At 33.9% G+C, this 23,057-nt stretch overlaps 3 protein-coding genes and 1 pseudogene across 5 annotated transcripts; 2 read left to right on the top strand and 2 right to left on the bottom strand.

Annotated features, from left to right (window-relative positions):
• Positions 1-632: 632 nt before the first annotated feature.
• LOC111215976 lies at positions 633-7,818 on the top strand (annotated as a pseudogene).
• Positions 7,819-11,543: 3,725 nt separating this feature from the next.
• LOC106450770 (thylakoid lumenal 15 kDa protein 1, chloroplastic) lies at positions 11,544-13,238 on the bottom strand. 2 transcript variants are annotated; one of them, XM_013892522.2, is made up of 8 exons: positions 13,060-13,238; positions 12,828-12,950; positions 12,561-12,656; positions 12,393-12,465; positions 12,245-12,306; positions 12,055-12,136; positions 11,894-11,954; positions 11,544-11,786 (listed from the first exon to the last, which is right to left on the bottom strand). In XM_013892522.2, the coding sequence occupies exons 1-8, from the start codon at positions 13,156-13,158 to the stop codon at positions 11,735-11,737; spliced, it is 648 nt and encodes a 215-aa protein (XP_013747976.1). In that variant the 5' UTR covers positions 13,159-13,238; the 3' UTR covers positions 11,544-11,734. The 2 variants fall into 2 exon arrangements, with proteins under 2 accessions (XP_013747976.1, XP_013747977.1); XM_013892523.2 differs by having other exon boundaries at positions 12,828-12,947; positions 13,060-13,230.
• Positions 13,239-19,637: 6,399 nt separating this feature from the next.
• LOC106454560 (homeobox-leucine zipper protein ATHB-4) lies at positions 19,638-21,608 on the top strand. 2 transcript variants are annotated; one of them, XM_013896680.3, is made up of 4 exons: positions 19,638-19,946; positions 20,168-20,511; positions 20,603-20,682; positions 21,136-21,608. In XM_013896680.3, exons 1-4 carry the CDS (start codon positions 19,754-19,756, stop codon positions 21,380-21,382), a joined length of 864 nt encoding a protein of 287 aa, XP_013752134.1. In that variant the 5' UTR covers positions 19,638-19,753; the 3' UTR covers positions 21,383-21,608. The 2 variants fall into 2 exon arrangements, with proteins under 2 accessions (XP_013752134.1, XP_013752133.1); XM_013896679.3 differs by having other exon boundaries at positions 20,147-20,511.
• Positions 21,609-21,612: 4 nt separating this feature from the next.
• On the bottom strand, positions 21,613-22,813 carry LOC125609584 (pentatricopeptide repeat-containing protein At2g44880-like). The gene is made up of 3 exons (XM_048781102.1): positions 22,537-22,813; positions 22,192-22,195; positions 21,613-22,063 (listed from the first exon to the last, which is right to left on the bottom strand). Exons 1-3 carry the CDS (start codon positions 22,811-22,813, stop codon positions 21,613-21,615), a joined length of 732 nt encoding a protein of 243 aa, XP_048637059.1.
• Between the last annotated feature and the right edge of the window lie 244 nt (positions 22,814-23,057).

Genomic DNA, 23,057 nt, shown 5'->3' with positions numbered 1-23,057 from the left:
ATTTATTTAGTAGACACGAGCAAAGACGGCGTCAGCAAGTGGACCAAACAGGTAGTAATCAGGAGCCAGAAACGTAATGCCATCTGGAGTATTAGGTGACTTGTTAAGATACTGACAGTTCCGTATGATAAAAGGTAGTAAAATTTTGTGAAAGTAAAATCCTACGGTAAAGATAGCAAAAATGTGGTCCTAGTTCTTGAATCTAAATTGCCTTCTATATCGTGGAAACTAAAAGACTTTGTATTATTTGATAAAGAAAAACTTTGTATTTCTTCAGTGTGTATATTTTATAGCTACGTACACATGTAATACATACGCATATAATTGCATATATAAATATTGAAAAAGACAATGGGAGCGGTTCAGAAACTTAAATATGATGTTCCCTTTAACTCTTTTTGTTCATTCAATTCTCTGTTTCCCCATAAAAGAGGTAACAAGTACTAAAAATAATAAAATGAAATAGAAGATCAAATATTTTTCATTAAGCGACGGTCGATGCGCGAGAGTCATGAGATATGTACTACTTTCTCGTAGATCTAGGTTGTTTTTATTTTGTATTATAACAGCTACTTGCATAGTTGATCAAAAAACAGCTACCTGTATTTGCTACATTACATTTTAGTTTTCCAATAATTAATTACTTTTAAGCCATTATGCTTAGTGAATCGTTTATTGGATGTGTAAAATTTGATGATTAAGAAAAACTTTGTCAGCTTAATCTAAACTATATGTGTATGTGATTCTTTGTAAGCCGTTTAAATCATTCATGTATGATGTATGTATCACAAGGTTTTCTTTTGTAATGGTGGAAGTTCGTTGAGTGGTAACATCTCTTGGGCCACACCAAATCAGATCCTCCAAATCTTGCTTTTGGTCAGACTGAATATCATTATACATAAAATAATAACACCGCTCATAATTAACATATTAATACGTATTGTGATTGCATACCTTTTGTGAGAAAACGTGTATTCTACTTGAAATCAAGAGGAGTCATTGTTTCAAATGCAACATTTGTGAAATCAATAGAAAAGGTTTCGAAGTACTTTATATTACAAATGTATACAAACACAAGCGATTCTTCTATATAGTCATGGAAAATGAATGCTTAAGTGATTCATACACATAATGGTTACTATAAATTCTTCTCACTTTGGTATGTGCAATTGGAAGAAACCATTATAAAATGTTATTCATCACGGATTGTATTTATATATATAAATCGTGCTATATAATTACAAACAAGTGATTAAAAACGCAGGTAATATCAACATCAGTATTTTCAAATATATAGATAAAGAGTTCGCGTGTGATTAGTTGATAGGGAGAGTCGGAGAGGGAAGAGAAAAACCACTGAGAAAATAGCACTCACACTCTTTTATAAAAGTTTGGGGTTAATACCTTTCGAATATCTTTTTATCAGGGTGAAGATTAGAATAAGATTTAAATTTATAAACAAATCCAATCATGAAAGGGAAAGATTCAACATATAGGAAGAACAAATTAAGAAAGAAACAAATCTACATCACATCATTTGTATATATATTAGTGGCTGCCCTACAATTGTCTTTGTCTCCATAGTTTTTTTTTTTTGTTTAAACCTCCATAGTTTATGTATCATATTAACTTTCATCATAAAAGAGACAAAATTTGATAATGATCAACTTTTGTTCTCTCCTATTTTCCACCCCGAATAATTCTTGAAGTTTCTGCTTCTTTATTTACTTTTTATTATTATATGATCATCTTTATTTGGATTATATGCTCACTATTGTATCTTTTGCTGTTTTTCTTCTTGGAAAAATAATTTAAAGAGTCAATGAACACTAAACGCTATAGATAATTAGCGAGTTGTCTTCATAGATACGATGGTTATAATGGATTAAGTTATTTAAATGCTATTTTGTCACATTTGCTTTTAGACCACACCTTAATGAGAGAGATTTGTAAGCTTAAGTCTTGGAAAATATTTTCCACCAAACTAATCCAACAACCCGTAAAATGACTTTGTAGTTTATGATATTTGAAATTGTTGGAATATTGAAAACAAATAATATAACTGCATAATTATTATTAGTACAACTTTTGTGAATATGAAATATGGGCTGGAATGAAAGCCCAATGGGCTAATCTTATTCTAGCTCTGATCCAAATGAAATGTTTGGCTGGAACTAAAGCCCAATGGTCGAATCTTATGATGGGTTTCAGTAATTGTAAAGCAAAAACGCGGGAAACTTGTGTTAGAATTTCAGATGGTCCAAATGTGTTATGCGTTGGAACTTTATTTTTTTCAATCCTGACAGCATAATTCTTTGCCCGACGAATAAATAAAACAAATAAAGGAATAGAAAAACTGGGATGATTTCCTGAAGACAGAAGCAATATAAAAATGCTTGATTTAAATAGCTTCACCTTCACGTATTTTTTGAACCTCTGGCCTTTTGTAATCTTATAAGAACCCCTATCCTCGTAATATAATCCATGCACAATTAAATATATTCACATAACAAAGGGTGTCCTAATCAGCATGTTACATGGCCAAGGTTCGAGTAAAACAAAATATTTTGTATATACTGATTATCTTTTTGGTCTCGTCTGTTTTTTAATCATAGTAATAATCACGTACTTCCTCATTAATCTTAGTTTAATGAAGTTTCAATATGCACATATAAAAATTAAATGCTTACTTGTAGGAGAAGCAACCACTAATGGATCTGGAGCAAGGAATAAAGCTAACCAGTTTTACTGACAATGAACCACCAAAGATGATCTTGGATAAGACGAATATAACCGGATCTGGTTATGTAACTAAATGGAGCGAAGGTTCTCGTGGTCCATGGGATGCTCCTTATCAGATTGCAACGCTAGGTGAAGTTGAAGAATCACAAAAGCAAAAGGCGATCGAGGATCCAACCATGGAGAATGTAACCGGAACTGATAACGTGGGTAAATGGAGCGAAGGATTTCGTGATCCATCGGCTCTTAACCTCAAAAAACCTGAGAAAGCTAAGAGCAAGAGCATCAGTGAACCCCTTTTGGGATTCATCTTCTTAATTTTTTATTATTAAATTTTTTCTTTTAAAAAAGAAAAAAAAACTGACCAATCGCGGGCCGCCACGTGTCGTGGGGTCCGCGCTACAGTGATGAACTTTAGGAGAGAGGGTATCACCCAGGAGAGGCGAGACGAACCGAGTTCACCGCTTTTGTTTTTTTTAATATATTTTTTTCCTCGTAAAACGTGTGATACTCTCCTTTAAACCTCTAATGTGCATGGCCTAAGAGCATCTGTATTGGTGGGATGAAGAGAAAGGGAGAGAAAGTCCCTTGTTCTGCTTCTTTTTTTTTTTCTTTTTTTTTTTGGTCATAGGAGAGTAAGGGACAGCCCTTAATTAAGGGCTTTTCCCTTCTTTTTCTTCCTTGGTTCCCACCCCCTTCCCCTAAGGGATGTCTTAAGAGCACCATTAACCCCACCTCTTAAGTGGGTTCTTAGGAGGTGGGTCCCACAACTTTATTAAAAACCACCTCTTCCTTCTCTTCTGCAAGAGGCAAGTTTGGTGGGTTCTTATAGTATTTGCGGGCCCCACTGACACGTGGTGGTCCGCAATTAGTTATTAAAAAAAAAAAAAAGTTAAGAACCCAAATGAGGGTTTTAGGGTTAATGATGCTCTAAGAACCTTCCAATACAGATGCTCTAAGGCAATATCGGCCAACACTAAACCGGCATCTGGCTCCCAACCTGAGATTCCCGGTTTATGGTCTTCTTCGTTTAGCAAAGAGTATTGTTGCATCTATAGAGTGCCTAACTGGTTACGCCGAGTTAACCCAGAGGCTTACACTCCTCAGATGCTTCTACTCGGTCCACTTCAACATTCTAAGAAAGCTGAAGCTCTTGAGCTTTCCAAAACCGATTTAAGGTACTTATCATCATACATACACATATATCATCATGCGAACTAAAAGCTCTTTTTGTGTTTGTTTTTAATCACATTTATCTTTTAAATCACTATAGCATTTTAGTGTCTTTTGGTATATTCAAATACTATTTTAAAATTTGTAGAATGCAAACGGACAAGAGATTGTTAACAACTGTTTTTGTTGTTTGATTTCATGTTTGTTTTCGCTTATGTTAACATCTTAATTAGTGTATTTGTGTTTATATGTTAATAAAATATTAAAATTCATAGTATTATAAATTGTATGTAAAAGTGCTATACGTAAGAATATTTTGTTTTAAGTTTTGTCCGTTAACGATTCGGAAATTAATAAAGTATCCTTTAAATAGTATTATTTGTGTTGAGAACATTCAGATTTTTTCTATAAATAGTTTAATGCATTTGGATTGGATTATTCCAGATATATGAACTATATGAACATGGAACGTCACAAGAAGAAGTATCTTATGGAAATTGCACATAGATATGGGACTGAAACCATCATAGAGTTCAGCAGAATCATTGAGAGAGATGAACATATCATAAGAGCAAGCTATGCCGAATCAACAGAGTGGATCAAATCTGCAGAGTTCGTGGAAATGATCGTACGCGACGCTGTTTTCTTACTAGGGTTCTTCCTTCAGACCGGAACTCAAAAGTATCAAAGGAACGAAGATATACTCGTCTGGTATACGTTTAGGACTCAGGATTTTAGAAAACTGTAATTTTAGTTTTGAAGATTTTCAGAAACAAATCAAGTTATTTAGTCAGGTTACCTTATATTAGGTTTCTTTGTCCTAATATTTTATCAACAAAAAATGCTACCAAAACACGTTTTTCGACATTGTTTAGATTTCAAATTCAGATTGTTTTAGGGAATGGTTAAACTATGTTGAACATTCCTGTATTACGTAAGACCGACACCTTTTTCAATAATATTATGAGGGTGCCTAGCATATCTTCACATTTTACGTCAAAAGACGTTATAAAGAAGAATAAGAACTGGTTAGGGCATCAAGGATCGGTGGCAGAAATGGTGAATAAGCTGTGTTTAGGGCTTGTGGACTTTGGATCTTACTATGAGCCTATAGCTGAAAAACTCAAAAAGCACTACAATAGCAGTCTCCACAGATCCGTGGCCACGCTCCGACGAGTCTACTTCAAAGATATTTGGACCGGAACTGCCACCGTGGCAGCCGTTGTTCTCCTTATTTTGGCTTTAGTTCAGACGGTGGCTTCTGTTCTCCAAGTGACGCAGAGCGACCCCAAGTCACCACCACCTCAAGCTCCTCCCCGAGGAAAGTAGACGGTTTCTTGTATACCTAGAAACAAAACTTAAAAAAAAAAAAAAACTTGCATTGTTTTTCTTTTCCACACAGAACTATATATAACTTTGGTGTCCTCTTTATCTTAAAAGTTTAAAATATAATTAAGATATTCGATTACTCTCCTAGATTTTCGGAAGCTCCCCATATCTCTATGGAAAGACTAGATGTTTTTTTTTGCCAAAATGTGAATTCATTTCATTTGAAATGGCTTGGAGATACAAGTAAACCTGGATCTAAAGATGCAACCAAGCAAATTTCTACCCAAGAGAGTGCCATGCCGATTACGAAATGTGAGACCAGATGCTTACACTCCTCAAATGCTTCTCATCGGTCCTCTTTCTAAGAAACCTCAAATCATGGAGCTCTCCAAAAACGATTCGAGGTATACAACACAAACTCAATTAGCATACATGTGTATCACGTTTAGTTTTTCTACCCTTTTCTTTTTGGTTTATGTAAAAATAGTACGTAGGACCAAAAATGGATTTTGTGTTCAGGTTTGGTCTTTGGATTACAATTATAATATACAATATATGTTATATACTGTAAATATAAATTGTTGCCTACTTAATACTTTTTTTAAAAAAAAATTGCTTATTTATTCATTTATTGAGCTATAGTTTTTTTGGTCAAATATTTATTGAGCTATACAAATATTTTTTTTGGGGTTAAATTATAGTTTGGCAACTTTGATATTCTACCTTAACCCATTCCTAGCTTATCCGTATTGTTGCTTCTGAACTTTCCGCAGGCATTTGGAATATGAGAAGATGGAGCAGCACAAGAAGAAGTACCTTGAGAATTTTGCACTTATGTATGGGAATCAAACAGTTGAGGAGTTCATAAGAATCATCGTAAGAGATGAGCAAATCGTAAGAACATGCTATGCAGAATCAACAGACTAGATAAGCTCTGAAGACTTCGTTGAAATGATGCTCGTCGACTCGGTGTTCATACTAGTGTTTTTAAAGCAGACCGGACGTAGATACATCGACAAAACAGGATATTTTCTTTTCGACGAGTCTTGCCACCGAGACACTATCTTTGAAGACCTACTCTTGCTCGAGAACCAACTTCCATTTTCCCTTTTGGAAAACCTCTTTGGACCCTTCTTCATAAAGTTTGGAGATAACTTGACGTTCCGTGACTTTATCCTTGGAAATTTTGGCTTTATAAATAAGATCAAACCAGAAGTGAATTTCATTCATATTACAGATATGTTTCGGTGTGTCCGTGTCGAGAAGCTTGGTCTGACAAAAAAAGATCAGATTTACGAACAATATTCGAAGAAATTCCTAATAAAAAATCTTCACAACGCAGACGAGCTAGACAGTGCAGGAGTTGATATTGTAGGGAATAAAGTAGAGAGGGGCACATCGTTTGCGATCAAATTCGAACGTGGTGTTTTGACAATGCCTTGATTCACAGCACGTGGTCACACGGAAAGGTTGTGGAGGAACATAATGGCACTAGAGCAGTGTCATTATACTTACGCAGCCTATGTTTGTCACTACATCGCTTTCTTGGACTTCCTCATCGACACCGAGCAAGACGTTGAATTACTCGTCAACAAAGGTATATATATTGCATTTAAAAAAGCTTCATCCACGCTCATACATGATATATTGATATATAAGCATTACACATATGAATATTAAGTATCTAGTCTAGTGTTCGCATAGATTTGGTTTTCATAATCGTAGGGAAAATAAAATATTTCTTTTTTATATAAGGAAAATCAGACAACTTATTTTTAAAAAAATTGTCTATATGTTTTCATTTTCGAAAACTAATGCTTTCAGTTACATCCAAAATAAGGGGTTATAAAGAATTTGTTGGGACATTCCGAATCAGTGGTGGAAATGGTGAACAAGATGTGCTTAGGGCTCGCTGATAATGGCTTTTACTATTACGATATAGCCGAGAGACTTAACAAATACTACGACAACCGTCTCAACAGATTCCTCGCAACTCTCCGGCGAGTCTACTTCAAAGACCTTTGGACTGGAACTGCCACCATCGCAGCAGTTATAATTCTGGTCTTGACTTTGATTGGGACGGTGACTTCCGTTCTCCAAGTGACTCAGGACGACAGTGATCCCACTAAGTCACTGCTTCCACCCCCTCCTTCCCGGGACTTGTAAATACGTTCTTGCCACCGGAAGAAACGAATCATACATATTTTATTGTTCTTATAAAATTTCTCTTATTTAATTATACATATTTAATCATTGCTTCCGCCCCGAGGAAGAGAAACAAAACTTCTTTTCTGCACAACTATATTTAACCTTGTTTTCCTCTTTATCTTACTCACTTCGAATAGCTAATTTGGAAAATAACTTGAAAGTTATTGAAATAGTGTATAAACTGTGTGTATGTATTGATCAAAGTGTACAAGTATATATACAAGAGACAATGTCCTTATCGTATGAGGACTATGTATTTAGATAACTACAACATAAACTTTATCGTTATCTCTATAATTCATATCATTATCTCTATATTTTGTTTTTTGTAACAAATCTCTATAGTTATGAATGTACTAATTTTCTCGATTTTGTAATTTATAATTGAACGTTCAATATTTTTGTACCAGCATTGACTCGAGCTTCGCTAGCGACAGTTTAAAATACAATTAAGATATATGATTCCTCTGGTGCACAAAAAAAAAAAGATATATAATTCCTCTCCTAGATTTTCAGAAGCTCCTAACCTCATTACTAATAAGAATTGTAAATGCTTTTACTTAGGGCTCCCAGTCTAGCTGTCGGTTAATTTTAGGTTTTTTTCTTGACAAAAAATTTGTGGGTTTTCCACTATTTAGTGATAAATAATGGTTGGGTGAATATTAAATATTATTTGTTTCGATCGACGATATGAAAAAGAAGTGTTTTTTTTTGGCGTCGAAAAGGAAGTGTGTTTTTAAATCAAGAAAATTCGACACATTTTTTGTAAAAAATAATTGGATCGAGAGATTCCTAGTACATTCTTACATATTACACGGGTTACAAATACCTTTGGACCGGAACTGCCTACGTCGTCGCCTTCTTTCTCCTCGTGTTAACTTTGATTGATACGGTGGGGTCCGTTCTCCAAGTGACGCAAAAATAATCATCCCACTAAGAGGGCGACTGGTTTTCTCGCTACCACCCGCAAACGCAGCTTTTGCGGTTGGTAGCGGTTGTCGGCGGTTTGAAACAATCACTCAAATCACTCTAAACCGCTTCAAACCGCTCCGAATCTCATAAATTCAAAAGCTGGTTCCAGCCAACGTTTGCGGTTGCGGGCGGTTGCGGGAGGGTAAAAAAAATTTCTTTTTTTTAAACAATATATATACAAAAATAAAAATATTTAATAAAAATTTTAAAATTGAAATTATGAAAATATTAAAATATATCTATTATATTTTAATTAATATTATAAAATTTTATGATAAAACCAATTTCAATAAATTTTCAAAAATTAAAATTATAACTTTCTAAATACAAATTTTATATTTATTATAATTTTATGATTTTTGATATTTTTATAATTATATTAAATGTAAATATTGTTAATTTATTATTTGACTGTTACCGCATTAGTAGTGCTGGGAATATGAATCATTATCCGCGGGCCCCGCCCCATTTGATCCGCTGCGGGGCGGGTGCGGGTCGAATGATTTGAAAAATTTGGTTCGCGGATGCGGGTGCGGGTTGAGTGATTTTTATGCGGGGCGGGTGCGGATCAGCCAAAATTCAGTGCGGATACACGCCAACCCGCAAAAACTAAAAAAAAAGATTTTTTTTTTAAATATTATTTTAAAATAGAAAATTTTTTAAAAATAATTTATTTTTTATTATAAATAGATTAATATTTATTATTTTTAATAAAAATTATTTAAACTATTAAATTTTATTGTTATTTTTAATAAAAAATATTTAAAATATTAAATTTTATTGTTATTTTTAATAAAAAATATTTAAATTAATAATTTTTAATATTATTAATATTATCCGCGGGTCTAGCGGATCATCCGCGGGTTTAAGCGGGGCGGGTGCGGATTTCATATTTTTTTCTTGCGGGTCAAGCGGGTCAAATTTTTTGAGTAAAAAAAATCAGTTTATCCGCGGATTGGCGGGTCAGCGGGGCGGGTTTGACCCGCAACCCAGCTCTACGCATTAGGTAGTTAACAAGTCATAAGTCACCCGCAAACACACTAATTTTTAACCGCAGTACCAGTCGTACAAATTTCTTAAAACCGCTAGAAATCGCAATCGCCCGCATCCACAACTCCCGCAACCGCAACTTCCTCCATCACCTTCGTTCGAAAAACCTTAATTTTTTAATCTTTCAATACCAGTCGATGCTATTAATTAATAATTTAAAATCCTTTTTCATCAGTTTTTAAACTAAAAGTAAGAGGTTAAAGTTGTTTAATTTTAATTCAGATCTAATAAAGAGAGCCTTTCTTTGCATTGATGTTTATTTTATACGAAATTTAATCAATAATCTTTAAAAAATTGGCTACATGTTTATTAGTCATAGTTTCCTCCTTTTTTTGTCACAGTCATAGTTTCCTCCTATCTTTTAAATTTTATTCTATAAATATTCTAAATGGTGATTTCATGCTTATTTCAACCATATTTTGAATTGAAGAAAGAATTAAAAAATAATCCAAAATAAAAACATGTTTCAAATAATATCTGAACTGAGATGAAAAACCTCCACCCAACAGATCTCACATAATCAAACGATTACATCCTTTATTAATTAAATTGAAAAACAGCAAGCTTATTCTGGATAGGTCCAGTTAAAACCCCATTGATTGATACAACAACCCAAGGGATTACATTCCATAAACACTCAGATCACTCATCACCATCGGAGTGGTTACCATCATCAGGGAGGCTAGTACTTTCGGTGGCTTCGGGTTTGCTCTTCTGGGTTACGAATCTTTTGCAGTAGAGATGGCAGCCGTCCACTATAAAATATATTTTTTCTTTGTTTCCCATGAGTAAGGCTGGAATGCATTGTTTCCTAAACACAATTTTTCCAAACAAGGGGTCTCCAATCTTAGGCTGGTGCACATTCACTCCTTCAACATACGGGTAGTAACAACTGATGATAATCATCAACTTCAACATTAATATCATCATCATCATATATATAGAACCAATTGTTTATCGCAAATATATATTATATCACCAGAAACCATACGATGAATCACCAAATTAAATGTTTTAAGCAAGACAAGTTTCAATGCATTTTATCTTTAGAAATGCAATGAGGCATGTAAAATGCAAGTATATGTCTACGTGATGTAACATTTGTACAAACTAAACCAAAATTAGTATCCATTTAAAGACTTTGTCATATAACATGCAAGAGTGTGTATGAGTTAGTTCATAGATTATGACATTAACTTACACAAAACTAACATTCTATGTAACGAAGAAAACATGAAATTCCGAGGTAAATGGTCTGGTCTGATAACAATGCATTGCACAAAACAAAAACTATTATAAATTTAGAGAGTTAGGCAGTAGGGTTAGTTACTTGCCAGCTAAAGTAATGAAATATTTGCACTTCTGTGAGGGGGAAGCCGTTGGAGAAGGTCAGAAAGAGTGCATGTTCATCGGTGTAAACGGGACGAAAAGGAAGGGCGTTTGCATTCAACTTAGACATGGCTTCTCTCTTTCTCTTCTTTTCTCACTTCTTTTAGACAACAAGAGATGCTCTCAATTGTCAGTTATCTGTTTTAATTTGTGTATATATAGATGATGAGGGGGAACGTAGGGATAGAAACTGTTTGGAGTTTATGGAATGATATTTTCATTTTGATGGATAATATCAAAAACTTAACTACTGAGTTGTTATACAACTGTGATTAGCTTATAGTCATGTACACACTAGGTATTATAAGAAAACACAACTCTCTTTTATGGTATAAGATTTTCTTAAATCATTTTAGTCCACTTACCCATTATGCTTTTTGACTGTGTAATTTAAAAATATTTCGCCAAGTTTTCTTGTGTAATTTTTTTTAATTTTTAGAATTTTTTTATTAAAAAAAACAAATAATTTTGTTGTTTAACATATGTATAAACTGCAATAGTGCTGCTGACATGTTATCAAAAGAAGCAGTGAAAATTTCAAATTTGTATGTTTTCTTTGTTTCTCCTCCAATGTGGTTATTAGACTATTTGTATCATCCTTTCACGGTTTAAAAAAAAAGGGTTCATGTTAAAAAAAAAAACTGAAAGTTGGTTGAAGAAAAATAAACAAGTGATTTTACAAGTACAGTTCCAAACTTTATATATTGTTTTGTAGGCCGAAAGTAAAGTAGCATACATAATCTCTCAATGTCAAATTTGAGTATAGTAAGCATATTTATATACACACTCACTCTGCAACAACATCATTCACACACACAAAAAAAAACTTGAACAAAAACTCAGGTGAAGAAGACAAAGGTTTACATTTGGCAGTTTAGTTGCAGAGCAATGTGTCTCGTGTGGCATTCCCAGTGGTCGCATTAACCCTAGTGAGTCAAACAAAATATAATTAAATGCAAACATTAAAATCACATTACATTCAGATTTAGAATAAGATTTGATTCCAAGAGATGAGAGGAGAAGAGGTTTTTACCCATCAGCGATTTTGCAAAGGTATTCTCGTTGATCATCTCTTAGAGGAACATCAGTGAAATCTAAAATCCCGTTACAAACTTTGTATAAAGCTCAAAGATAACAAAGAGAGGGTTCTTATTACTATTATTATTATGAAAGCTTTCTTCTTCTTTTTTGTACCTGCGCCTGTGATGTTTGATCCCTTGAATGATGTGTTTCCAGTAGCAGTTGCTCCTTCCAAGTTAGCGTTTGTTAAATTCACCTGCAACAATGTTTTAACTATTAACCACTAAAGTCACAGATCCTTTTTTTTTTGCTCTCTTAGCATTAAACACATACATGGTTACACATTTATAATATCAACTATGACCTTTGTTACGTTAGCCAAGGAGAAATCTGCACCTCGGAGATCAGTTTCGGATAAATCAGCACCTGGATATGATTATGAATCAGAAGTCTTATGTATTACATACTGTTCTTCTGATGCTTTCAACAAAAGGAAAAGAGAACAAACAAACCTGTTAGGTCTGCATCAAAGAAGCTAGCACCTAACAACTTAGCACCCTTGAAGTTGGCTTGCCTTAGGATGGACTGCGCGAAGATGTTACCAAATAGAGGATGATTAAACGAAAGAGTTAGTGTACATTATGATGATTCACTCATTAGAAGGGGGGAGATAATATTACCGTTTTGAAGTCCTGCCTGATCAGAGTCTGGCCACTGAAGTCTTTGCCGGATAAGTCCTGTCCCCTCGTGACTCCTTGTCCATACGGACCTCCACCCTTTTTTTAGTTTCATTTAAATAATCCATAAAAACAAATTTTCAAAAAAAATAGTTTGCAGCAAAATATAATTCAAAATGTTTCAAACATCAAACAAACACATAATATCTGAATCACAAGCAGATGCATATTAGATCACAAAAGAATTTGCTTCCACTTAAGGAGAGTTACCTTAAAAGCAAGAGCAGGATCAACAAAGAAGAGAGAAGCAGAGACAAGTGCAAGTAAGCTTCTCTTTGAAACCTCTTCTCCTAATGACCAAACCAATGGACTCACCACTTCTTTCCCTTCCTGCTAAAGACAAAACCCACAATCATAAAATTAATAAAGAGTCTCTCTCTTTTTCTGTTTCTGGTTTCTTCAGCCCACACTTCGTTTAAGAGCTTGGGAGAGATGTTCTTACCAGTGAGCAGCGAATGAGACAATGATGACGAGAAGAAGAGAGAGATGGTTTTAGAGAGATGTTGCTGCAGGGAAACGAGACGTTGCTGAGAATTGCCATGTCTTCTTCACGAATGTCTCAGTGGATGAGGCAAAACCAAACAGACTTGCTTTGCTGCCTTGTGGATAAGGTTTGTTTATTATGTTTTGTTACATGACAGGTTGCGGTTCGTAAAGCCCATTCTACTTGGGCCACTATAGGCCCAACCAAGCTGTTGGATATCATTTTTTCCGTATACACCAATTTTGAAAATAATATAATATGAAAGTGCTACTTTAGGATTCGAATCACTTACCTCGAGTCGACTAGAATTGCGAGATCACGTGCAAGTCACGTGGTAACAGTTATACAAGGAAAAGATAGCCCAACAGCGCAAGAACCGGCCCAAATACACAAGAACCGAGGCTTTGAATCATCCACAGGGCCTTCGGGTGAGGGGCATAAATGTAACTTAGCGGGAATCAAATGATTGGTGTTCGGTGAGAAGGTGGGACCAATTATCTTCCCTCTATTATTTCTCTTTTGAGGCTGACACGTGTATGCTCCATCACGTGACTTCCCACGTGAAAATCTGGCGGTTTTTAATTTGCTCTTTTACACACCTCACGTGGCTCTCACTCGCCCTGTCTGTCTCCTTGCTAACTTTCTCTGAATCTTCAAACTTTCTGCTTTTTCTTTTTTCTTTTAGATTTCGCAAGTTTTTTTTATAGATTTCATACTAAACGGAAATACGTTAGGTTCTGCTGTTCTTTTAGTATCTTTTAAGTAGTTTTGAACTGAGTAAAAGTGGTACGCTGTATTCAGTAGCGAATCTAATTACTCTCAGTTACTAATGCTAACCAATCAAAACTTAATTAGTAATATCACAGAATATATATGCTTTTCTCACACCAAATATATAGAAAATTTTTCTATGATAGTCATTTTTAAGGATAAAAATATCTTTCAATGAAAAAAATAATCAAAATAAGTTTTATTTAAAGATAAAAATGTATTTTTACCTTAGGGTTAACCAATCTAGGTTTAAGGGTTAGAATTATTTAAAAAATAAAAAAAATATGAAAATTTTCAAAACAAAAAAAAAGTTATTTTGATATTTTAGAGAGCTATTTTGTGATAAAAATTTAAAAATGCATATTTGAGATAATTGCCCATATATATATATGCTCTTCTTTCTTTGTTTAGTTATCTAATTTATGCATGCATGTGACCAGCTGTATTATAAGATTTACAGCGTAGCAGTATGTTTTTGTAAAGATCTCTTTGAAGTTTCTATAAACTAGTAATACGAATTGCACGGTTAAGATATAATAAAGTCATATGAATCAATCAAGTCTAATCAACTACCGAAGCTGCAGTCACCGCGCGTATCGATCGCCTTATGCGTGATCGGTTTATCTCCATTCCTCCACCATCTGCTTCTTCGCCATCTCCCCTGCTAGTCTACTTCTGCCTGCCACCGCCGGTTCCATGATGTAGTTTACTTTTTGTAATTGCTTGCTCTGTTCTATTTCTTGTGTAATAAGTGTGATCTCTCCATAACGTTGTAAAAGAAAAACCTTTGGTATGATTTTAACATTTACACCAAAAAAAAAAAAAACGGACACAAATTAAGTGACGGGCTTCCCACGTGAACATGTGTAGTGATTAAGCTTTCGAGTAAATTGCTAGATACGTCAATACCATCATGTGGTACGTGAAAAATATAATAATTATTTTGTAATGATTAAATTCGCTAGCGAACATTTATTGGTGTGGATGCACTATAATCAACAGTGGTACTATAGTGATGATTGTTTTCTGGTTTTTAGATTTTAGTTTCTGGTTTTTGGATTTTAGTTTCTAGTTTTTAGATTTTTGTTTTTGGTTTTTGGTTTTTGATTTTGCAGTAGATTTTGGTTTTTTGAAAAGCATGAATGGTTGTTTTAGATTTTAGTTTTTAGTTTTTGATTTTGATTTTAAAACTAATAGAATAAAAATATTATTCATAGTATTTAAAAAAAAACTGTAAACAGAAAATAAAATTGTGTTTAAATACTAAAATATTTTTTATTCATTGATTTCTATCGTTATTTTTCTGTAATTTTTTTGGTTTTTCTAAAATTAAAAATAATAAATATTTATTTTAATTTTTGGTTTAACTATATTAATTTATTATTTTTGTTTCAAGCTGAGATATACTAAATACTAATAAATTTGACTTACTATAAAAATAAGAAATATTACATACTTTACCACAGTAAGATAAATTTATTTATCTTAGAAAATGTTTAAAAAATAATAAAATAATTTTATTCTTTGTCTTGAACTGATATAAATGAATGAACCTACATTCATATATATTATATGACAATACACAATTAATCATTATTTTTAAAAACAAACTAAATAAAAATTAATTACATTTTAAAAATTGTGCTAGAAGTAAATAAATTTACGAAATTCAAATATATAAATAAATATCAATAGTTCGATCTTAAAGTGATGTTTAATAAATATAGAGAATCTTTTAGTTTAATAAATCAAAAATAAATATCTACATATTATCAGTAAAAATATTTACATTTGTTTATTTTGAAATTAAAAATAAATAATTATGTTAATTTAAACTTTGTATAAGAATTTTATTTTTCATATTAGATTCTAGATGTAAAATATTTTATTTAACTTTAATGATTTGGAATAATTACTATTTATCACTTTAACCCTTTCTTATTAATATTTGCTTATATTAATACATAAATATGGAAATAGTTTAATAAGAAACAAAAAAAAAAAGTTTACAAAACCCACGTACATAGTTTAGAAAAGCAACAAAACATGGTTTTTGGTTTTTACTTCAAAATAGGTAGTTAACCCAAAATCTGGTTTCCCTATTTTTTAGGGAATCTATTTTTATAAAATCTTGATTGGTAAAATAATGGCTTTTATAAAATCAAAAACCAAAAACTAGTTTAGAATCTGTAAACAATCAACCTCTATATATGGTTGCTTTTTGTTTTCTTTCTTTTCGACATTATTGGTGATTTGGTGGTGAATGATATATACATATAAGTTTTGATTGGTAAATAAATACCATAGGAACCGAAAGTAAATTAATCGAAAGAAACAAGAGGAAATATATCAGCGTAACTGAGAGAAAAAATCTATGAATAAAATAAGAAACAAAATTAAAGTCAATCTTACATGTATTTCCACTAAGACAACCAAGTGAGACTGGTGAATTATCAGCTGAACTGGCAGTAAAAACCTTTTTCACCAAAAAGTTAACTCTATTAATACTACATATACAATCACACTCATAAAATTAAAGTTTATTGAACAAACAGACTGTAAATATCAATTCTTACAAAAAAACACTCTAAATGTCGTACATATGACTTCTTAGAAAACGAGAAAATTCATTATAGGTACGACTAGTTTACAAATTTATAGAAAAAAAATTATATGGAATGATTTGTTTATGTAGATGCCAAAATTTTACCATTTGAATGGAGTGAAAAAAACAAATCTCATTCCACATTTTTTGGTGGAATGTATGAAAATAAATGGATGTGATTATAAAATATTCATGATTAAAAATGTTTATGAATGATATGGAACATAATTCCATTTTTTTATTCAATATCTTTCCTTCCATTCATTTGCATTCAATCTTTTTAATTCTATTCATCATAATAACATAAAAATGATAATCAGTTATAGGCTTATAGCATATGTTGAAATGGACAGAAAATACACAGGCGCAGATGATACTGACGTATCTTTTCATGTTCCTAAAAAGAAAGAAGAAGGTCCACTTAAAATGTCTATTAATTCATAACACTAGTTTAATGTCAAAACCACACTATCTTAAAGTGTCTTCTAATTCGTAATGAGACACTTAGGGTTTTTGATCATTGTTTTATAAGTAGTACTGAAATGATTAGTATCTGAATTATAGTATATAGATCGAGAAGGTAATACATGTCAGTTCAAAACCGAATAGGAAAATGAGAGAACACATGGTATGCCAGAGCTTTTGCACATGGATATGGACACACACGTGGGGCTCATTAACCCATGATTAAAAATTTGAAATTTATACATGCATGCATGATTAACCCAGAAACGTGGGCTTGTTTGCTTTGGTCGGTTCTTATCGGATCCTCTTCTAAGCTAGCTGTTTTATGCTGTATGCAAACATATAGTATTTTTAACAATTACAGTTTTCATAACTTTGGAATATTATTAATGTAGCTTGCATAACCACGAACAATTAAGACGTGATTTGCACGCGAGAGAGCTAACGCGTGGGATGTTAGAGAGAGTATCCAATGATTGAAGAGAAATGGATGTCTGGTCGTGGAGGAACAGAAATTACGCCGCACGAGTGTGGTCGCTGGTGGTGACCACGTGCTGCCATCCTGGCGACTTCCCACGAGTTCATGCACGTGAACTCCTTCCCATCTCCCATGTGACCTCCACGTCTTCTACTTTTTTACTTGTTCGTAAATCTTGATTCAGTTCTACACTCGCTCCACCGCAACGCAACACTCTGTAATGTAAAAGTTCCACAGTCATGAATATACTCAAACATTGTTAGACAATCTGAGCACATTTGATATATTCTTCCTTTGATTTTCATTATGAACTTCACTGTGGCTAATAAGCTACTTGCAACAGTTTTTAAACTGGCACTTTGTTTTATCAACATTCATTATAGCGTGAGTTGATAATAATATTGATGACATTTTATATAAATTGTTATAATACATTTAAGTTAGCGTGTTAAGCCCAACATCAAAAAGATTATTACAGTTTATAATAGTAATGATTTTTAGCATGCGAAATCCTTTAATAATTAATATAACGAGGTGTATAAACTCGGTTGAACATTACAGTTATTGTTGTTTTCCACTATGATTGGTGGAAAATAAGAAAAATCCGGAGTAAAACTCAGTTTGTTGGTATAATTATTCTATTTTAAGCAACCACTCAAAACCATATCAGCCCCCAATACTCCAAATAAAACAAATTGTATAACAGTAATCAGCGCACCACCAGTACTATTTAGCAGAAAGATTTGAAATTAAGGAAAAAAGCATGACCACATTGATTGAAGATATCCAACATGTCAAATACAAATTATTAACAAAAAGAATAAATTGGAAAGTAACATGCATACTGTGGGTGTTTTTTATTTTGCTAATTACTGTGGGTGGTTGAAAGCGTCGAACGTTTTAATTTTAAAATTAAAATAATACTCTTATGTTCCTAAAAATAAAATTTTCTAAAATGTTGATGCTTATTAAGAATTTAATAAATGTTTATAATAATTTTTTTTACTTTATTTTACATTTTCTAATAACTTTTCACCAATGAAATTTAATCAATTCAAATATTTTTATTTAACGTTTCTTAAAAATATAAAAAATAACTTAAACATATAAAAAATCTTCTTTGTAAAACAAGTAAAAAATTTAAAACATTTTATTTTCGGAAACGGTGGAGTACTAATTGAAGCTGACCCGTCTTGTTTGTAACCCTCAAAGAAACTGAAGTTGTGATAATGATAGCATTATCAACAAACAATACTAATGGTTGTCTCAGCGACAAGTAGCCGCGAACTCTACCACAACTAGTCTTCTCCAAATGTCCGTTTTATACTCGACTGAGACCATACAAATCAATGGAAAACTTGAATTTGGCTTTTACTAGTAGTTGACCAAAAAATAACTACAAATTAAATGACAGTGTTTTGGTATAAGGGAATTATAAATGAATCGAATATTTAATGGAAAATCAAAATAATGTTGCATTCACAGGTAACTCTAAAGTCCAACCCCATACCGTGTTAGCCTCTAGTGTAACCTATCAAATACAACATCGTTTCTGACGTCCATACCATTTTGAGCCCAACGCCATTCTCTTCTTCTCCACCCGCACATACTCGCTAGTAGTACATTTCACGTTCAGACACACGTCACCTATATACATATGTCTTTTTCCTCTTAAATGGTTCTTACATGTTTTAAGAAATAAAACAATTCACACAAAGATCTGCACGATTAGTCAAGACTTTTATTGTGTATATCACTTCCCAAATGTGAAACATCACCTTTTTAACTTGTTAAATAAACCATGCTTGGATATCTTCCAGTTAGTCAAATTTTAAATACGAATTTTGGAAAGTAAAATTCAATGATATAAAATAAAGTATATAATAGTCAAAACACAGCTAAACTGAAACTGAAATCTTCGGTAAATGTTAACGTTTGCTATTGACTTTTAGGATGAAAATAAACAAAATAACTTTTCTCAGAGTTCAACGTATTGGAATAAATGGGGTTTTCTTTTCTTAACATTTATTACAGCAAAATAAAAAAAATGAGCAGGTAACAGTATAAATCATCATTGCAATGACAAGGGTCTCTCTGACACAAGTCATCATTGAAACCCCCAAGCCCCCACATAGACCTCCCCCCCCCCCCCCCCCCCTCCCCCTCCTCCTCTCTCTCTCTCTCTCTCTCTCTCTCTCTCTCTCTCTCTCTCTCTCTCTCTCTCTCTCTCTCAACATCTCAAAATTTTGAATTATATAGTAGTCGTATTAATCATCGTCATTTTCTCGAGAAAATCTTGAAAATCCTAGAAAAGAATTATCTTTTTTGGAGAAATGGGTGAAAGAGATGATGGGTTAGCTCTGAGTCTAAGCTTGGGGTTTAGTCAACCAAAGGAACCATCCCTGAGGTTGAATCTAATGCCTTCTACAACTTCTTCTTCGTTTCCTCACATGCAAAATCACAAGAATAACCATCTCCCGAAGAAAACTCATCACAGCTCTTGGCCTCATCTATTTCAGCCTTCTGGTAAATTTGTTTTCTTATTTCTCCTTTTTATTTCCCTGAGATTTTATTGTACATTTAATGTGTGAGGATTATGTTTCTGTACAAGATATGATTATGTTTCAAATCTTCATACATGTCTATGTTGCAGATCCGATCTTTTTTCTAATATATATTTTAGCTTTACAAGACTGAAGTTGACCATGCTTTTAATTATCTAAAAGGAACCACACGTATAACCGCAGAGAGAAACTCCAACTTTGGATCTTTTCTGAGAGGTTTCGACGTGAACAGACCTCCATCGGTGGCGGTGGTGGTTGACTTAGACGAAGAGACGGCCGGCATGTCGTCTCCGAACAGCAACGTTTCGAGTGTGAGTGGAAATAAGAGGGATCTTGCTGCAGCGGCGAGAGGAGAAGGAGATGAAACCGAGGCGGAGAGAGCTTCTTGCTCACACGGCGGCGGAAGCTGTGGAAGTGACGACGAAGACGGAGGAAACGGAGACGGTTCAAGAAAGAAACTCCGGTTATCGAAAGAACAAGCTTTGGTTCTTGAAGAGACTTTCAAAGAACATAGCACTCTTAATCCGGTTAGTGGCATTTTCGTAAAAATTACCTTAGAGGGCAAGCATTTAAAACCAGCGTCTTCTTATTTCATTTTCGAACCATCTGACTGGGCAGAAGCAAAAGCTGGCACTAGCGAAACAGTTGAATCTGAGGACAAGGCAAGTAGAAGTGTGGTTCCAGAACCGCAGGGCAAGGTAAAGTAAATCCTCATTATCTCTAGGGGTATTAAGGGAAATATTACTGTACAGAATCTTAGTAATTGCTATGATGGGGATATAATTGTCCTTTTATGACCCCAATAGATTTTCATCTCACTGTCCTAAAAAGAAAATCGTATTTAGGGATCTTCTGTCACATGGAGTTTTCTACTTTTCACTACAGCCTTTTTAAAGAGGGATCAGAGAGATGCATGCATGCGTATACATTAAAAGAAGAATCTAATTCTGTTTTGTTTCTTTGTCATTTTCTCCATTTTAATTTTTTATAGAAAAAATATTATTAACATTATATAGCTAGTTTAGTCAAAATAAAAAGAATTGCGTAATCTTCAAAAATATATACCATTATTTTTCTGCAAGGATAATAACATTTTTTTGGTCATGAGCAAGGATAATAACATCATATATTTGATTTTCTTACATGTTCAGGACGAAGCTGAAACAAACGGAGGTTGATTGTGAGTATTTGAAGAGATGTTGCGATAATCTAACGGAGGAGAATCGTAGGTTGCAGAAGGAAGTATCTGGGCTCAGGGCGTTGAAGCTGTCTCCAAATCTCTACATGCAAATGACTCCTCCAACCACTCTTACCATGTGCCCTTCTTGTGAACGTGTGTCAGCTTCCTCCTCTACTGTGGCTGCTCCTCCTCCTCCCTCGTCTTCATCAGCTCACTAGGGAAGAGTATTCTCGGTAGTTTTAGTTAGTATATACTATAAATATAAGAATGAAAACTGAAACTTAAAGTTTTCATGCGAGATTAAATTCTATCTATTACAAAATGAGAAAGACGTCAGCTGGATCTGAGACTTTTAACACTGTAAACTAACTCTTTGACATAATGCAACTAGTGGTGCAAGTCCACTATATCTGAGACTTGTAATCGAATCCTCTGCTTCTTCTAGGTTTCATGCTCTGCCTAGTATATCAACCATACAGCCATAATGCTCAATCTTAGCCTTAAGGCCACACTCTTCCATCATATGGAACCATTTTCTTCCTTCCTCCACTAAACCGCAATGATTACAAGCTGAGAGAACCGCGAGAATGGTGACCTCATCTGGCTTTACTTCTCTCAGCATTGCCAAGAATAGATCCAAAGCTGCAGTTACATCCCCATTCAAAGCATACCCATTTATCATATCGTTCCAAGATGCGACCTCTTCGTTGTTGCAGTAACCATGAATTATAATGGTCCAAGTGACTACAGTTCTAAATCTCATCTCATTAAATAATCTTCTAGAAGAGGTCATGTCACCAGACTTAGCATAACCATCCTTCATCACGTAATATATCACACCGTCTTTAACTTCAGTCATCTCATCAAAGAGCGTACTCCCTACTTCCACCTCCCCACGCCTAGCAGAATACAGATTAGAGCTGTCCAAGAAACCTCACTTCTCTGAGGAATTTCATCGAAAACTCTCCTTGCGGATCCCATGTTCCCAAACTTAGCCTACATATGAACAACTCCTGTCGAAACCTACATATCTGCACAAAAACCATATCTCCGAATCTGGCTAATGTAGACTTTGTCAATGTAGTTATCTTAGTGGGCCGGTTATTGGGTTTCATGAAATAAAAAGGTTACCGAATCAGAATCGAGTAAACCGGAGACGATGGAACAAAGTCCTTGCTAAGCCCGTTAGTCGATGAGACATCCAAATGACCCAAAAATATTAAGTAGAGACAAAAATAGTACTGAGGTTTTCACCAAACATACCACACAATAATTAACATGATTCAAACACAGCAGATCAAGATACATAAATAGCATTAAACATAAGAAACAGAAAATATTGTTTAAGTTGAGGGTTTTAAATGAATATTACCGGCTGGGACATGGTTAAGCGCAATTCCGGTGGAGTAAAGGGCATGCTGGATTGTCGGAGGGATACGACTCACATCCCCATATGCGTAGATTGAGATTGGACCACAGTAGTTCATCTTCTCAAGCGCCGAACCAATATTCTGAGCTATTCCATAAGCATCGAAACCCCTTGGGATTTGACAACTCTCTATGTCCCACCACACTGACGTTTTGGCCGTCATGTACGGAGCCTCAGCCATCTCCACCGTTCCCAAATATCTTTCCCCCACCGTATTCATCGCAGATGATCGCCAAAGGAACCTCTCTATGCGAATTAAGGACTTTGGTAGACAATAGCAAACCTTCTATCGAAGGAATCTCCGAGCATGATGGCTTTTACAATTTTAGTGAGCGTGTGCAGTGATTTTTGATGGTATTATATTATTTACTTAATTTCAATATTTTGGATACGTTAGTTTAACTTTTTTGAATTTATGGATAATTTTTTTTATATTTTCGATAATTACCACTCGTATTTATCGG

Source organism: Brassica napus, chromosome A5, assembly GCF_020379485.1.
Source record: "Brassica napus cultivar Da-Ae chromosome A5, Da-Ae, whole genome shotgun sequence".
NCBI lineage: Eukaryota > Viridiplantae > Streptophyta > Magnoliopsida > Brassicales > Brassicaceae > Brassica > Brassica napus.
This window is presented reverse-complemented; position numbering and strand designations above follow the sequence as displayed.

Coding starts and splice junctions, on each gene's coding strand:
- LOC125609584 (XM_048781102.1), bottom strand. CDS start 22,813: ATGAATACGGTGGGGGAAAGATATTTGGGAACGGTGGAGATGGCTGAG.
- LOC106450770 (XM_013892522.2), bottom strand. CDS start 13,158: ATGGCAATTCTCAGCAACGTCTCGTTTCCCTGCAGCAACATCTCTCTA. Junction 12,951..13,059: donor GTCTCATTCGCTGCTCACTG/GTAAGAACATCT, acceptor TTTTGTCTTTAG/CAGGAAGGGAAAGAAGTGGT. Junction 12,466..12,560: donor TCAGGCAGGACTTCAAAACG/GTAATATTATCT, acceptor ATCTTCGCGCAG/TCCATCCTAAGGCAAGCCAA.
- LOC106454560 (XM_013896679.3), top strand. CDS start 19,754: ATGGGTGAAAGAGATGATGGGTTAGCTCTGAGTCTAAGCTTGGGGTTT. Junction 19,947..20,146: donor TCATCTATTTCAGCCTTCTG/GTAAATTTGTTT, acceptor ATTATCTAAAAG/GAACCACACGTATAACCGCA. Junction 20,683..21,135: donor TTCCAGAACCGCAGGGCAAG/GTAAAGTAAATC, acceptor TTACATGTTCAG/GACGAAGCTGAAACAAACGG.